This window comes from Panthera tigris, chromosome B3, assembly GCF_018350195.1.
Source record: "Panthera tigris isolate Pti1 chromosome B3, P.tigris_Pti1_mat1.1, whole genome shotgun sequence".
In the NCBI taxonomy this organism is placed as follows: domain Eukaryota; kingdom Metazoa; phylum Chordata; class Mammalia; order Carnivora; family Felidae; genus Panthera; species Panthera tigris.
The window spans coordinates 101,750,202-101,767,683 of record NC_056665.1 but is presented as its reverse complement, the minus strand read 5'-3'; the positions used below and the strand labels follow the sequence as shown (position 1 = coordinate 101,767,683).

The 17,482-nt window shown below is 41.3% G+C and overlaps 1 protein-coding gene across 4 annotated transcripts in view; it reads left to right on the top strand.

Moving 5' to 3' along the window:
- The first annotated feature begins 92 nt into the window (after nucleotides 1–92).
- The window catches only part of GCH1 (GTP cyclohydrolase 1), an 82,547-nt gene continuing 65,157 nt past the window's right edge, over nucleotides 93–17,482 (top strand). For 3 of the 4 annotated variants that reach the window (XM_042989737.1, XM_042989741.1, XM_042989740.1), the window contains exon 1: nucleotides 93–568. In XM_042989737.1, the coding sequence (XP_042845671.1) occupies nucleotides 229–568 (340 nt within the window). In that variant the 5' untranslated portion in view covers nucleotides 93–228. Of the gene's footprint in view, nucleotides 569–11,037; nucleotides 11,279–12,914; nucleotides 13,011–17,482 lie in introns of those variants that run through there. The other variant, XM_042989739.1, reaches the window with a different exon arrangement.

Here is a 17,482-nt window from a genome sequence, read left to right as displayed (position 1 = left end):
GGCCAATGGGAACGCTTCGCGGCGCCGCCAGAGCCGCCAGCCCATAAAAAGGAGGCACCGCAGCGCTCCCTAGCCCTCAGCTGTCCCTGGCTGGAAGAGTATTACAGGCCCGTCGCCTACTTTCCTCAGGTGATCCCGGCCGCAGCCTATTGCCTGCGGCCGCCGGTGCAATTTGCTTGCAGTCCCCGAAGAGTCCCAGAGTCCCTCCGAAGCGGCAGCGACAGGTCCATGGAGAAGGGTCCGGTGCGGGCGCCGGCCAAGCCGCGGGGTGCCAGGTGCAGTAATGGGTTCCCCGAGGGGGAGTCGCCGCGACCCGGGCCGAGCGGGCCAGCCGAGAAGCCGCCGCGGCCGGAAACCAAGAGCGTCCAGCCGGCGGACGGCTGGAAGGGCGAACGGCCCCGCAGCGAGGAGGATAATGAGCTGAACCTCCCCAACCTGGCGGCCGCCTACTCGTCTATCCTGCGATCGCTAGGAGAGGACCCCCAGCGGCAGGGACTGCTCAAGACGCCCTGGAGGGCGGCCACAGCCATGCAGTTTTTCACGAAGGGCTACCAGGAGACCATCTCAGGTCAGTGCGCCCGCCCGCGGCGTGGGCGCGGGCTGCTCTGGCTTGCGGGGCGCCGAGTAGGTGGCGGCGGGAGGCGCGCGCCGGCTCCGGGAAGTTTCCGGAGTTGCTTCACTCTTGGCGGAGTGAACCGAGTGCTGTCCCTTCCACACCCCGCCTTCTGCGCTGGCCCCGCTGGAGAGAGCCCTGCGCGGGACGCATTTCTGGCGCCCAGGGAGGCAGCCGCCTCTCCTCCCCAGGGGTCCGCGCAGCAGTCCTTGCGGGGTCCTCCCTGCCTTGCGCGCAGCCGTCTCCTTGAGCCTCGGGGCGCTGGGACCGCGGTCACTGAGCTCCCTGCCGGGTGGGCGGCTGGAGCCCCTTTTGCCTGAGCGTCCAGGGCCGGATGCTTGAAGCACGTGCTGGACCCACACTTGCCAGGATTAGGATCACCTGGCGCTTGCGGAAGGGAGGGCTTCCCAGGTCTTTTTCTCGAGGTTTCACTCTTTGATAGATCTGGGGTGAAACTTCGGCTTCGTCTGCTTGGAGGCTGGGGGTGATCCTTTGTGGCAAACTCAGAGATCCGCACTCTCACTGACTTGCCTGGGGGCACCCGGGTCTTCGGAAAGGTGTAGTTTGTGTCCACATCAAGTTCACTCCATCTCAGGATGTTCCCAGGGTTTGAGGCGTGAGGTTTCTCGGGCGAGTTTGCTGTTTGAAGCCCCCGCCCCCACTGTAAAAGCTCAAAAGCCAAAGAGCTCTTCCCTGGGAGTCGGGAAGGTTTGCTGAGCTCTGGGACCCGGGAATCGGAGTACCTCTAAGCGGGGTTTGCCCAATGCTATCCGTGCTTGAGGCGGGTCAGGCTTTCACCCAGAAGGCCAGAAAGCTGTAGGAGATGGGTAGGGAGAATGGAAAATGAGGACTTCGCTGCTTATTTGCTGGGTGAACGGTGTTGGTCTTCACAAAAGAGAAAGATATAGTCTGACTTCTGCAACTGGGACCAAGGACGTTGTTTTCCAGTTCAAATCTTCTGTGCCTCTTGGTGACATTTATTTATTTGGCCTGAGAAGTCTCTGCCTTCATCATGTCTCAAGGAATAACAGTGCTGCTTTGCAAGGTAACTCCCTGTCCCTGTTATTTTCTTGATCAAGTATCCGGCGACTCACCCAGTAGATCCTGGGAAGGACAAAGTTATTTTTTGCCCAGTCTTCCACACCCCAAAGGAAGGGTGGGAAATCAGTGAGAGAGGGGTGGGGCCCCAAAAGGAAATGATACTACACACTAAAGCCAAGAAATAGGCCTCTAGTTCTGTGTCCAAGTTCACTTTTTTACCTCTTGATGGAAAAATTTCTGAGACTCGAGCAGAATTTCAAAATGCAGAGACTGAAGAATAAGCAATCTGCATTTGGTGAATATTCTGTCATTCGGTGATCTTCCACAAGGTAATGAAGAAATCTCTTTTAGGGTCTTGCTCATTCTGTCTCTTGTGGACACTGAATACAGTCTCCTCCATAACATGGGTCAGACTTTGGGAATCTCTCCAAATTCACAGGAGGGGTTTCTGACTCCAAAGACAGGTCACAGAATTACCTAACCCACAAGGTTTATTTAAACAAATGGTGAGCAGAAGTTTGTCTCATGAGCCGTAGGGCTAATGAATCCAAAGAACACTTCCGTATACCTTAGAAAATTGTTTCAGTAAAATGTTAATTTATTACTTAAAAAGGTCTCTGGACCTAGAGACAGAAAGTAGATTAGGGGTTGCCAGGGCCTGGGGAGGAGGATAGAATGGGGAGTGGCTGCTTAATGGGTTTCCTTTTGGGGTTATGAAAATGTTCTGGAACTAGAGAGGTGGTGATGTTTGTACAACATTGTGAATGTACTAAATGCCACTGAACTGTACACTTTAAAATGGTTAAAATGATGAATTTTATGTATATTTTACCGTAATGAAAAAAGTCCACAGACCATTTAAGAATTATTACCAGCCATTAATTGAATATTTTTGATGCTTTAAGTGCTTTCTGTGGAGAGTCTTGGTTAATCCTTAGTTTTGAGATAAACACTGTTCTCTTATCCCCATGATAAAGACAATGAGGTAGAGAAATTGACAGCTTCAAGTGGTAGGGCTGGTGTTTGAATTCCCACAGCCTGAATGCCGAACTCTTACTTCCTTTCTTATGTTGCTATCTTGTGTCTTACCTACTAAGTATTTCAAACTGTGAGTTGTGACCTAACCATTGGGTTACCAGCATAAAAAAAGGTGAAGTAGGGGCGCATGGGTGGCTCAGTTGGCTAAGCACCCGACTCTTGATTTCAGCTCAGGTCATGATCTCACAGTTCACGAGTTCAAACCCTGTATCCAGTTCTGCACTGATAGCTCAGAGCTTGCTTGGGATTCTGTCTCCCTCTCTCTCTATGCCCCTCTCCTACTTGCTCTCTCAAAATAAATTTTAAAAAACTTAAAAAAATAGGTGGAGGGGCGCCTGGGTGACTCAGTCAGTTGAGCATCTGACTTCGGCTCAGGTCACGATCGATCTCATGGTTTGTGAATTCGAGTCCCACGTCGGGCTGGATGCTGTCAGTGTGGAGCCTGCTTCGGAATCTCTGTCCACCCCCCTCCCCCAGTCCCTCCCCTTCTCTGCCCCTCTCCCTACTTGCGTTTTCTCTCTCAGTAATAATAAACATTTAAAAAAAATTAAGTAGGTGGAGTAGAATGGGAAAGATGCATTTATAACATGAAGTAAGGATACAAGTTGTGAGGAGCTTCTAAGTCTGCTTTAGAGGTATATTTTTTTTGGTGCGTACTGGCTCCAAATGTTAATATATTTCTGAACTGTGGGTTGTGGTCAAAAGTTTGAAAGCCTCTAAGGGATCACACTTAAGGAATTAACATCTATTTCTTAGAGGTACAGAAGACGGAGAGGAGAGGACAACGAGGATGATGCTGAACTTAAAGGAATAAACTTCAAATGGCAGTGGTCCAGATCGTGGGCCAGCCTAGGTGGGAGAGAGAAGGAATGAGATTTTTAAGTCGATAGCAAATATGGCAGAGACTAAGAAAACAATTCTGCACAATCTCTAATTTTTATTTCTTTAGAGAGCATAAGTCAGTGACTACTATAAATTGTTTTGGATAGAAACAAACTTCTTTCAAACTCTCACTTTTATATGCTTGTAAACAAGATACTCTGTATTTTTATATCTGTCTATATTAATTCCTGGTTAATGGTATTGACTTCAGTGTTGTAAAATAGAAAATTCCCCAAATTATTCTCCGAATTATTTTTTGTTTCTCCTGAGTGGACTGATGCTAAATTCTGGTGTTCTGGGGAATTTGTCATTTCTCCCTGCACTGCCCCTTCTCTCCATGACCTCTCCTCTACATTCCAGTGTGTACCTTACCATGGGTACATCTTTGATCAGCGGGGATGGGGCTATGTGAGGGTTGTGCAAGCCTCCTGGTTATTGTTCACCACTGGGCTTTAACTTGTAGCCTGGGAGGGAGTTCTGAAAGAGATACTGTCACCTCTCCCAGAAATTGGCTCTCTCTTGAATCTGGCATCACATGGTGATTCTTGGACCAGCTCATCTTTATCTGTTGCTGTCCCATTTCCATTTAACCACATCCTAGTTTTTGTATGTATTCAGAGTTTACCTTGATGATGTCTCCTTTCTCAATAAGGGATCTTTCCTATATTTCCTATATTTTACTCAGAACCTTAATTACATTGGAGGGTCTACTATTCTCTGGGGTTCTTGGTCGTCTTGTCCCTGTCTGTGTCTGACCCTTTCTATTCCCTGTGCCCTCCTGGGTGTAAATGGCAATAATTCTTAAATAACATTATCTACTAAAGGTTAGGTGCATGTAACTTGTCTCATCAATTGTCCTCTTTATGAGTTTATGGGAACACTCAAGAGTCTTGACTCTTCTGTCACATTTTTAGTTAAAGTAGATTTTAGCTTGTCTTATCCAGGATGCCAAAGCAGTTTTCATAAATCAAGTTGACAGTGTCCCAAATTTTGAGCATGTGTATAATGTAGCATGAGGAGATGGTACCACAGGTGATGAACTTCTTAACCCACCAGGGTTGAGGAGTCTTGTCCCTGCCTCAATCATTTTCACTGCAAGATTATATCTCTTCCTTAAAGATAACACAAGGCAATTAGATACTTTGTTTATACAAAAATGAGTCTTAGCCACTTCGTGCTGAATGTGCTTAGCACTTACAAAGGTTTTTGTTTTTTTCTTTTTGAATCACAGATTTTTGTGATTTAACAAATCAGACTGATGAAGAACTAAAAATTGTAACAATTTATAAGGTATGAATGGGAACAGAAAGTCAAATTTTTTACTGTCCCTCCCATATTGTGGGTGAAAGGTGACTTTACGTCCCAAGTTTGAAAGTATATTAAAGAAAACTTAATCTCATCATTGAGGTGCTATTTTTGGATGTATGTAGTTCATCTAAATCTTGATTCACTAATGATTTTTGTTTTATTTTGCTAATGAATACTTATGTAGGACTTAATTCTGTTTATTGCCAGAAAGAGTACTATGAATAAAGAACTAAAAATAATGAGGCTGTTGGAATATATGACTGGAATTGGGGAGTAGTCAAAGTTGATTAAAGCTGTTAAGAAGTCATTGGGGTGCCTGGATGGCTCAGTTGGTTAAGCGACTCTTGATTTTGGCTTAGGTCATGATCTCCTGGTTTGTCAGATCTAGCCCCTTGTCGGGCTATGTGCTGACAGGTGTTGGGATTCTCTCTCTCCCTCTCTCTCTGCCCCTCCCTTGCTCACACTGTCCCCCTCTCTCAGAATAAATAAATAAACATTAAAGGGGAGCCTGGGTGGCTAAGTTGGTTAAGTTCAGCTGAGGTCATGATCTCAGGGTTCATGAGTTTGAGCCCCTTATCGGGCTTTCTGCTGTCAGTGCTGCCCATTGCTGTCTGCTGCCCACTTCGGAGCCTCTGTCTCCCTCTCTCTGCCTCTCTTTCTCTGCCTCTCTCTGTCTCTCTCAAAAATAAAAAAAAACATTAAAAAAAATGAGCATGTTTTTAAAAGCCGTTAAGAAGTCATTGAGAATAGACAAGAAAAACTTGCCCTAATGGTTTCTTTTAAAAATATATTATCTATAAACAATTTTTCTGGCCTTGGAGAAAAAAAAAAATCCCTATACATACCTTTAAATACCAAACAAAGCCATCAAATTAATGCTTCTCTTAGTTTCATTGGCTGACACAAAGTACCACAAATTGGGATGTTTAGAACTGTGAGACAGTAGAGCTCTGTTATTTAGAGGCTAGAAGTCCAAAATCAAGGTGTGGGTGCAACCATACTCCCTCTGAAAATTGTAGTGGGGAGAACTTTCTTTGCCTCTGCCCAGCTTCTGGTGGTAGCTATCAATCCTCAGTGTTTGCTCGCATTATTCTAATCCCTGCCTCTGTTGCTGTCCAAATTCTCCTCTTTTAAAGATACCAGTCACCTAGGACTGAGTCCACTGTAGTCCGGTATGCCCCGTCTTAGTTACAGTAATTGCAGATGTAATTAGCTTATTTCCATATAGGTCACATTCTGAGGTATGAGGGTTTAGGATTTCAAGGTATCTTTTTGGGGAGGGAACACAATTCAACCTATACCTATACCAGTGCTAAATACGATTATTCAAAATACCGACTGGCAATTTTACAGTTTCATTTAACAAATTTGCTGAGTGCCAGGCCCCACACTGAATGCTAGGAACACAGGATGAGTGTCTGCCCTTATGGAATTTACAGTCTTTTGGACAAAAACAGATAGTCATCAGAATCACCTGAGTGAGTGTGTGTGATTACTGATTGAGGGATGTAAGGATAAAGAGTGCTCAAGGAGAGCACTTAGCAAAGGGGTTTATCTGTGTTGGGAGATAGAAGCAGGGAAGCCTGAGCTGACATCTGAATAACAACAGACACTGCTGAGGATTTAACTAGGTGCTGAGTCCTTGACATGCATAACCTTTGTTGCCTTCACAAGAGCCCTAGGGGGTAGGTGATATTATTCCCATTTTATAGGTAAGGAAACTGAAATACAGAGAGGACCTGTCCAAGATCCTATCTTGAAAGTAGCAGTGTTGGGAGGATGATAGAGAATAAGAGTCCTAATCTCTGACATTCTGTTTAATTTTACTAATAATATTTAACTGATTTATTTAACTCCCCCTTACCCCCTTCCCTCTCCTTCTTAAAAAATTGCTGTTTTCTTTGTTCAACTCTTGAAACTCCTTCATGGCTGGGTATTCCCGCACTGATTTATTTGCAGTATACCCCTGTAATTTGATCCCAGTATTAGGTTGAGCCAGACTGCAGTATTAAAATTTGCCAGGAGAGGGCAACTATCTAATCTTTGATGAATCTTAGATTATGAGTCCTGGATTATATGAACCATTCCTAATTCCCGTTTATATAAATGAATATATTCCCTACGGTTCTACATTCTCTATTGAGTTTGTGGTAATTAGAGGATAATTTGTATTGGGCTGATCAAAGATTTTGTGAACTGAGGTAAATTTGTTATAGTCAGGGCTGAGAGGACATTTACTCACTAGAATTTTGTCTGATAGCCTCAGTAGCAGTTTTTTAGACTCTTTTGGAGAAGAGGGACTGTTTGTACTCATCATTGAATCCCTAGCAAATTGCCCAGCACATGTGGACGACTTGATGAATGTTTGAATTTATTTCATAAAGACAAAGGCCCCTTCTTAACTCTTACCTTTCTTCTACAACGCTCCAGACATAGGTGCTCCATAATACTGGCTGTTTTATACACTAAAGAAAAATGCAGAGGATTTTTCTTTATGAAAGAAGCTACAAGTTGTTCCAACTGCATCTCTTGAATACTTTAGGCCAGAGGACACCCTTTAGACATATTTGTAGAGTCATAGAGTCCTGTACCTGCAGAAACTCCCCTGTTGGGTGAGGTAACTGTTACAGCCAGCCAACATATTATTTCAAGGTATTGAAGTGACTGGCCTATTCCCCTGGCACATAAAAATTATCATGGGGAGGGATCTCTAGAAAATCTGTCAGGATTGTAACCAGTTTTTAAGATATTATATAAATGTTCAAATGTACACAAAATTAGGATAAGATAACGAGCTGCCTGCCAAGTGCCTTTTACGTAGCCTCAACTGTTAACATAAACATAGGTTATCTTGTGTTATCCCTTCTGGCTCCTATACCTTCCATCACTGACTTATTTTAAAGCAAATCCCAGATATGTCATTTCATTGATAAATACTTCACTATATCTAAATTATAAAAACCTAAAAATATTATGCTTGAAATTAACATAAATTCCTTACTTTAGAATATCTAACCAGTGTTTACATTTCTCTGATTTTCCCACAGGTGTTCTTTACAAATTGGTTTCTTTGAATAAGGATTCAAACAAGATTCACACATTATATTTGATAAATGTCTAATTCTCTTTTAGTTTGTTACAGTTTGATATTCCTTTTTATCCCCTAATAACTTTTCGAAGAAACAGGGTCGTCTGTCCTATAGGATTTCCTACATTCTGGGTTTTGCTCATTATTTTCTCATGATTTAGTTTAACATGTTCCTTTAGCTCCTGTATTGCTTATATACTAGTAGATTTAGAGGTATGCCTCGCTGCCCCCACACCGAAAATAACTCTTAAATTTAGTCAAGAATAATTCAGAGGTGTGGCATGGGCTTCTGTCAGGAAGCAGCTAAATAATCTAGTTGTCTATCTTTTTGTGATGTTACAGTTGATCAACTTTAGGTGTTAACAGCCATTCAGTAATTATTAGAAGTTGCAAAATAATGATGTTTGGTTCTTTAATTCCTTTTGGATTTGTCGACTGGAGTTTTATAAAGAAGGTATAGGGGAATGCTTTAGGCTATCTTTGCAACTATTTAGTAAGTTTAAAAGTATTTAAAATAAAGCTTAAAAATATATAGGTTGTTAATTTCTTTAATTCTGCAGTGGCTATCTACCTCGTTGTGACTCAGTCTAGAAGCCATAAAAGAAAATAATTAAACTTTACATAAAAACTATGAATTTTCACATATGAAATATCAATACAAATGAAGTCAAATGACAGAATGGGAGGAAATATTTACAATTCCTATCAGAGATGGCAGGATAATCACACTAATATAAAAAGAGATGCTAGAAATTAACGTGAGAGAAAGGCCAGAAACACAATTGAAAAATTGGGAAGACACGTAAGCAGACAGTTCAAGGGCCAGGAAATACAAAGAATCTTTAAACAGTTGGAAAGATGCTTGACCTCACCCTCAATAAGGGAAATGCACACAGACTCCCACCAAGATACATTTTTTTCCTTGTTAGATTGTCAAAAGTTCAGAAATTTGATACCCTATTATGTTATTAAGGTGATGGAGAAACAAATACTGCTGTTGAAAGGGTAACTATCCTTATGGAGGATAATTTGGCAACATCTGTCATATATAAACTTATATATTCTACTTGAAAATCCTGCCTCTGGGAATTTATCTTAGGTACTTGTACACACGAAATGACATATGCTCGGAGTTCATCACTGTAGCGTTGAATGTGGAAGCAACCTCAATGTCTAGGCCCCTAGAATGGCTAAATCATGCAGAGGAGTTATATTTTGTAGGAAAAATTGGGAGGGGGCATAGTTACATGTTGTTTATATTCATATTAAGAATTGGAGGATACACAAGTGCTTACATGTTCATCAGGAATATGAACTGGGGTAACAGATAAGAGTAGAAGCAAGACTTTTCACCATTTTCAGTTTTTGATTTCTGAGGTATGTGCATTTATTTTCAAATAGATAATTCAGTAATATTGTGGCGGGTGCCTGGGTGGCTCAACCAGTTAAGAGTCCAACTTCGGCTCAGGTCGTGATCTCACGGCGTGTGAGTTCGAGCCCCGCGTGGGGCTCTGTGCCTCTGAGCCTGGAGCCGGCTTCAGATTCTGTGTCTCCCTCTCTCTCTGCCCTTCCCCCGCTCATGCTCTGTCTCTCTCTGTCTCTCAAAAATAAATAAAACGTTAAAAAAAATAGTATCATGGCAAAGTTGTTTCAAATCTAGGAGTAAAAGAAATACAACTTTTCCTAACTACCTAGCTAACAAGAAAAATCTGGTAACCGAAAATGTTTACCCTGAAATTAGAGAAAAATAGTTGGACATACAGATTTGTGAGCTTGATCTTTGTTGTGATCGTTACTACATAGAGACTGAGTTTGAATGTGATCTTGTCTTTTAACTATCTGTATAAGTACTGGTATATCTCTAAACTTTGTCGTTTTCCCCTTTTTGTAAAGGGTGGTAATACCTGCTTTGCCTGGGCTCTTCTAAGAATTAAGAAGATATGTGAGAAAGCACATGATACTTCATCTAGTCCTTCTTTATGGTGAGGAAAAACTGTAACATTGGATTAATTGAGAAGTGTTTTAAGACTGTGGGACACTTTGGAGCCCTAAGCCCAAAGACATGCTGTGAGGAAGGTGTGCCACATGGAGTGACCACAGGTGGGTGTTGTGGCTGATGGCTGTACCTGAGGTCTCCCCCAACAGCTAGCATTGAAAAATAGACAGGGGAGTAGATTCCCCCAGGTGATTCCAGCTCCCAGCCATTTCCACTGATGCCACAGACACTGAGGCATAGAGGCCAGTCATCTTCTCTGTGTCCTGTCTGGATTCCTGACCCACAGAATCCAGGGACATAATAAAATCGTTGTACACCACTAAATTCTGGAGTGTTTTGTTATGCACTAAAAGCAACTGGAGCAAATTTTTAGATGAGGGTGGTTAGATTTGCATTTGTACAGAGGAAGAGGGAGGGACTTAAATAAGCCAAGAGATGGCATTATGGTTTAAGGCCAAGATTTAAATTTAAATTTAGATTAAAGGCCAGTGAATTATCAGTATAAGGCTGATACCTGAAGCGAGGAGAGTACCTGGGCTCCTCACAATAGTGATAGGAGATGGGTGGCCTAAAACTTTAGAAGATGTCTGCATTTAGATAGTAAGAAGAATGAGAGAAGAGCCAGCAGACAGTCTTAAAAGGACATATCAGAAGCAGGAGATCCAAGAGTGTGTTGGCAGAAAATGGTTTTAAGAGAGACAAGGAACAAAAACTAGAGGTCATGAGACCGTTTACTTGAGCCAGATTACCTGGCTTCAAATTCTGTTATTTGTGAGCAGTGCCTCAATTACCTCATCTGTAAAATGGAGCTATTAATAGTACTCATGCATCTTATAGGGTTATTGTGAGGATGAAATGAGTTAGTACACAAAAAGTGGTAAGGGCAATGCTTGCCATACAGGAAGCTCTATAGACATTTTGTACGCGTTAGCCATGAGGACTGAGATTTGAAGGGGATGGTGTTAGTAGTTTCTATAGCTTAATGTGGTCAGAAGCCAGCTTCTAGGATGTTAGGGAGTAATTCTGGAAAACAATAAAATTTTGAGGTATCTTTTTCTGACTGGCAGGATCAAGTGAGTTTCCTCTTGATGTGTATCAAGGCATCAACATGCTGGATGCTGGATGTTGCTGAGTGAAACCCTTAGGTGTCAGAGAAAAGCATGAACCCAAAACTCTGGGAAGGTGGGCCAGGTGGTATACATGTGATCTCACATGATACGCCTGTCAACGTGAAGGTTAGACCCATTCTAAAGAAGTGGAAACTGAGGAGGCTCATGCTGTCACTTGCCAGAGGTCACAGAGCAGAACCGAGGTATTTGTGACTACAGCGCTCATGTTCTAATCGACATCATGCCCCCTCAGGTTTAAAGTGTCTATGTTACAATTTTATATGAAGATCCATTTATATGTGAGGATCATAATACATAGGAATCTGCTTTTCTTCCTGAATTCTAGCAAGGAGAAAGCCAAGTAGATTTATGTTTGAGGCGTTTCTTACTACCCTGACTGAAAGAGATTTCATGAAGTTTTTGATTAGGGAAATTCATGAATAATGCAAAAATCTTAGCTAAATTGTGTTCAATTCTAAGGTGGATTATAACAAACTTTTCCCTATTTAATCCTTTGAGGGAGATATCTGAAGACCAAAATTTTATATATTTTGTTTAAAGCACGTTGAATTGTGTTGTGGCCATTTTGTATTTTATATATGTGAATCTTTTAATAGTTTTATTGTTTGGAAACTTTTCTGTTTTAAATGTTAGTTTTTAGGGCTTGTACCTTTTGTTAAATGCAGTTATAAATAATATTTCATTTAAAGTAATTTTATCTATAACCACCAGGTATATAAATTTCAGAGATACAAACTTACTTTGACACCTTGAACAATTAGGCAAATATACTACAACATAATTATGTTCCACCTGTGCTAATCTATCCAAATTGTGTTCCCTATTGTATATTTGCAACCTTATCTAAATGGATACACTTGCATGTTGTATGTTCTTTTTTTTTTATTTGTTTGATTCTTATTGTGGTAAAATATACATAACATAAAATTTACCATTTTAGCCACTTGAAAAACATTTTTTTTTACATTTATTTATTTTTTTGAGAGACAGAGACAGAGCACAAGCAGGAGAGGGGCAGAGAGAGAATGAGACACAGAATCCAAAGCAGGCTCCAGGCTCTGAGCTGTCAGCACAGAGCCTGACTCAGGGCTTGAACTCACAAACCATGAGATCATGACCTGAGCCAAAGTTAGATGGTTAACTGACTGAGCCACCCAGGCACCCTGTAGTACAGTGACTTCTTAACTGGTTGCCTTGCCGCCTAGCTTGTTCTGCTCCAGTCCATTACTGCCAGTGTAATTTTACTAAATTGAATAGATCACTTCCTGCTGAAATACTTAACTGATTTTTTCTGGTCTTTCCTCACCATGATTTGAAGTTTTGTAGTATTCCATCCTCTTGCCTGCATTTTTTTTTTCTTCTGTTGCATCACTGTCCCCTCATGAGAGGCAGTTTACTATTTTAGTTTAGTGCACAGTCTAGCTTGAAGAACCACTGTGTCTCTTCCCACAATGGAGCTGTAGATCGAGGCAGACATTCTACCCAAGCCTTGTTTGTCTGAAATATTTGGCCCTTTTTATCTGTTGTTCTCTTCCTCTAATTTTTTTTTTCACTATCTTTTTTTGGTTTTGGTTGCTCACCATGAAGATCCCCACCCCACCACCCATTTATTAACAGCCATTGCCTCTCTAGAGTCTGAACAACAAAGCAGTTTTAGGTGAGGAAATTGCCCATTGCTGAGTTTCTGCATTGAAGTCTTTTGAGATCCAGTTGGTCCAAGTGCTGTTTCAGTGAAGAGCTTTGCCAGGAACATATGATTCTTGCTCTGAGGTATGATATGTTTTATGTACATAGATGAGTGTTTATTTTTCTAAGTAGGAATCAGAACCCAGTTCAACAGAGGCCATTGACAAATGTCCCAAACAAGGAAGTTCTTAATAACATAGCTTCAAATGCAATCGTATCTATTTTATGGTAAGTGGTTCATGAGCAGCAACGAAGGGTGGTAGGTGCTGGAATTTAACTGATATTGGGGACTTTGCCAAAGAACTTATTGACTACCCCTTCAAAATATAAGTGCTTTTGAGGGCGCCTGGGTGGCTCAGTCGGTTAAGCGTCCGACTTCAGCTCAGGTCATGATCGCACAGTCCGTGAGTTCAAGCCCCGCGTCAGGCTCTGTGCTGAAGCTCAGAGCCTGGAGCCTGCTTTGGATTCTGTGTCTCCCTCTCTCTCTCTGCCCCTCCCCTGCTCATGCTCTGTCTCTCTCTGTCTCAAAAATAAATAAAAACATTAAATATATATATATGTATTTAATATATATTAAATATTTTGTTAATGCACAGGCAATCCTGGAGGTGTGCCACTGATCGCCACCAGGAACAACTTGCCTTTCAGCAGCACAAAGTGCTTAGCTTACAGCTTACAGCTGCTAGTGCCCTTGCTTTGCCTCAGTGGAGGTCATGCTTATTCCATGCTGTTTTTTGCTTTCATTTTGATATCCATTTCTTTCTATTCCTCCACCACCAACATAATTTGAGGGTGGGGCTCTTTACAAGTGAAGTACTTTATTATTTCTAAATTTTTTTAATGTTTATTTATTTTTGAGAGAGAGAGAGAGAGAGAGAGAGCGCGCTTGTGCAAGTAGGGGAGGGGCAGAGAGAGAGTTGAGACAAAGAATGTGAAGCAGGCTCCAGGCCCTGAGCTGTCAGCAAACTCACAAACTGCAAGATCATGACCTGAGCCGAGGTTGGGAGCTCAACCGACTGAGCCACCCAGGCACCCCACAAGTGCAGTACTTTATAAGAGAGTCAAGTGTTTCAGCTTTATAGTTAGTGTGTTAGAAACTGTGTTCACTGATACAATCCCAAGGTCCTTTTGGTGTTTCTTAAACTATTTTAGTGCATCAACAAACTCATCCTGGTATAATGGGAAGAACAACTAGTCTAGACTAGTCATAGCATCCCCACTAAGTAGTTTATGACCCTAGACAAATCCCTTGCAAGGCTTTCTGGGTCTGGTCTACAGTGAGGGGCAGTTGGACTAGGAGTCCTTGTACTATAGGTGTGCTTGTCAGTATTGCCTCATCACTCGCTGTGTTGACTTCCAGCAGTTGACAGGTGAGGTCCTACTAAGAATCTCAGGCTTCTTTCGTTGCTAGGGGTGCTGATTTCCTTTGAAATGTTTAAGCCACATAGAAGTTTCTATGGTAACACATCTCTCTCTTTTTCTTGTCACACACATTTTTGAAAAGGTTCTTCATGCTGTGGTCTTCTAACCTATGGCCCCTTTGATTAGACAAAGCCCTTATTTAAGGACTTCTTCCTCAGGAGTATTGTAGATACTTGTAGAAGAAAAAGCAATTGCTAGTCCTACTAGCTCTTGAGGTGTTAGTCTGTTAATAAGGTTTCATATCAATTAGAAGAGGGATTGTTGGATTATTTGGTAGCACAGTAATAACAAGGAAACAGTGTTTTCTGTCAGGATTGTGACATTTTATTTTACTTTTGATTGTTTTATATAAAATTTTCAAACACAAACATAGACAAAATTGTATAATGGACAGCTATGTACTTACTACCTAGATTCAAAATTAACATTTTGCCACATTGGCATGGTCTATTTTACAGGGAACAAATCAGAGACCTGTATTTAGAGGTGAAATCTCACCTTAGAAAGTGTTTTTCTTCTTAACCACTTACACTGTCCTTAGCAAAATTAACTATTAATTTCTTCATATGTTTTAATACCTAATCTACATTCATAACAGTAGAATTAATACCTAACTCTGCACCCCCAGTTGCCCCAAATGTCTTTTACTTATGACTTGTTTAAACTAGGACCCACTCAAGATCCATATATTTGCATTTGATTGTTAGGTTTTAATCCAGAAGATTTCTTGTTTTCCTCTCCCCCACCCTGTGACACTGATTTATCCAATTCTCAGTTGTCCTATAAGATCTTCCACCTTTGGGATTTGTCTGCTTGTTTTCTTCTTGTTTTCATTTAACTTGTTTCTATCTCTTTCATATTCCTGGAAGTGGAAGTTAGGTCTAAAGACTTGATTAAATTCCAGGAAAACCATTTTAGCAAGAATGCTATTTTCTTCACACCATATCACACCAAGAGACATAAAATATGTGGATCTTGAAGACTTAAAGACTGTGGTTGGTTTGTAAAAGCGATTCTTTACTGGTTTCCTAGGATAAACTTCTATAGAGAGGTTCTTTTTTTTTTTTTTTTTTTTCAAGCCTTTTTATTAGTTTGAAGATTTAATGGGATTCTCCTTTCCCCTGAACTGTTCCAGTTTCATTTCAAAAAGTAAAGGTCAAAGTAGCATTAAATTACAGAATTTTTCCTCATATAAACCAAATAAATAGTTGGTAAAACAGTATTTTGCAACCAATGTGCACCAGCTCTGGGCTCTGGCAGCCTCTGGGTATCAAGCCATTCTTTCTGTCTGTTCTCTTGAGCTGGCAGGTACCTTGACACTCTTCTCTTCTTCAACCCCCATGTTTATCACTAATATTACTTTTATTTTAAAACCTCAGATTTGTTCTCTTTGTTTCCTTTGCTGTCATTGGCTTTAGGCCTGTCACCTCATGGCTGACTGAAGTGCAGCAACTTCTGATTCTGGTTTCTTGCCTCTGGGCTCTCCCCCTTGAGTCCATTGTTCTCATAGGTCAGGTTCAGACTCGCGGTGGCTGGTGATAAGGCTCTCATGTGTAAGTCAGAAGACAGGGGGTCAAAATCCAGCTCTTCATGCCAACAGGTACACTCTTCTTTAGCAGGCACTTAATGTTTCCAGATAGAGCATCAGTTTGCCCATCTGTAAAATGGGGAATGATAACTGTTTTGACGACTGAAGAATAAGACAGGACTTGAAAGAAGTCATGAGCGAAATGTAAAATTCAATTTTATGTGCTCGGAAATAGAAGGGCATCTGTTTCTGCTGAATGCATAGACCCACTCAGGCAGTCAACTCTACCTTTTGTTGTTTCCTGTATTTCTGTATTTCATTTCCTATAATATCTCTCTTCCTTACCCCCTCTGGAAAACCCTCCCTTCCTTTCCTTCAATCTGCCCTTAAGGCCTGGATCAAATTTTTATGCTCAATATAGCTGTATGTTTTCTCCCAGCTTATAATTTTTCCTTTATATAAACTATTGCTTCTATAGTTTAGCTTCTAGGCATGCCTTCCATTTTGGGGGGCTGAGTTTTTAAAAAATTCTAATATAATTAATGGACAGTGTTATATTAGTTTCAGGTGTACAAATACTGATTCAATGATTCTGTACATTACGGTGCTCCTCATGATAAGTGTACTCTTAATTCCCTTCACTTATTTTCTTATTTCCCCAGATCTTAAGTTTCTTGAGGTCATGTTTGATGTATTTGTGTCCAGCTCAGAAACTAGTACAGAACTTCCCATGAAAACTTGATCATGTTACCCTTGAAACTGATTTATAGTGAGAGCTGGTGGTATGTAGGACCCAACTGGTTTCTTAAATGGCTGATATTTTTCTAGGATACGGATATAATTTTCTTATGTGAGGTCCTCCTTCCTTTACTTTTCACTGGACCTCTGGAAAGTTGGCTCCAGCTTCTTTGCCTAATCTCCCCATCCTGTTCCCCACCTCACCATCCAATCTCTCACTCTCTGTTCCAAGCCTCCTTCTCCAGCTGGTGTGCAGACCTCACAGTGTTCCACAGGAATTGTCATCCTCTGAGTTGGTGACTATAGTGAGGGTTTATGGTGGGGAATTAACATTGCCAACTGTTCAACCTTGCTAAACAGCAAATTAAGGCCAGTAGTGGGTCCATTTTTAACCCTCAACCTCTCTCAAAAGCCTATGCTCCCAGCCCAACTGGTCATCAGAATTGCTTGGGTTTTTAAAAGATTTAATCATCCTGGTTTCACCCCAACAGCTAGTGAATCAGATTTTTCAGGGTAGCTTGAGAAGCTGTATTTTCCAAAGCTCCCTATGATTGGCCATATGTGGGATCCACTGTTCTAAAGCGTGATCCCTTTTCCCTTAATCATTTGTCAGTAATGATGGTGGCTTGCACACCCTGCTGGTACTTATTTGTTGGATAGGATTACAGATGGTTCTATAACATCCATCTGTATGATATCTCTTGGCATAAGTGAATGTAGGATGATAAAGGATGAGCCTATTAAAGGCTTCTGAAGCAAATGGATAGTTTATCAGATTGGTGTGTTCTTTCTTTAGAACTGCTGTGAACCAGACCTTGTTACCACCATCTGTTTTGTAAATTCCATTTACAGTTTAACAGCTGGATTGTGAAAGATATACAAAATTATCCAATTAAAAGACTATATTTGGCAAGTGTGCATCCTTTTTTTTTTAAATGACTCCTTGAATACACTCTTATTTCTTTCCTTAGATAGCCTTTTAAGGCTCTAACTTTTGTCTACCACAAATTTT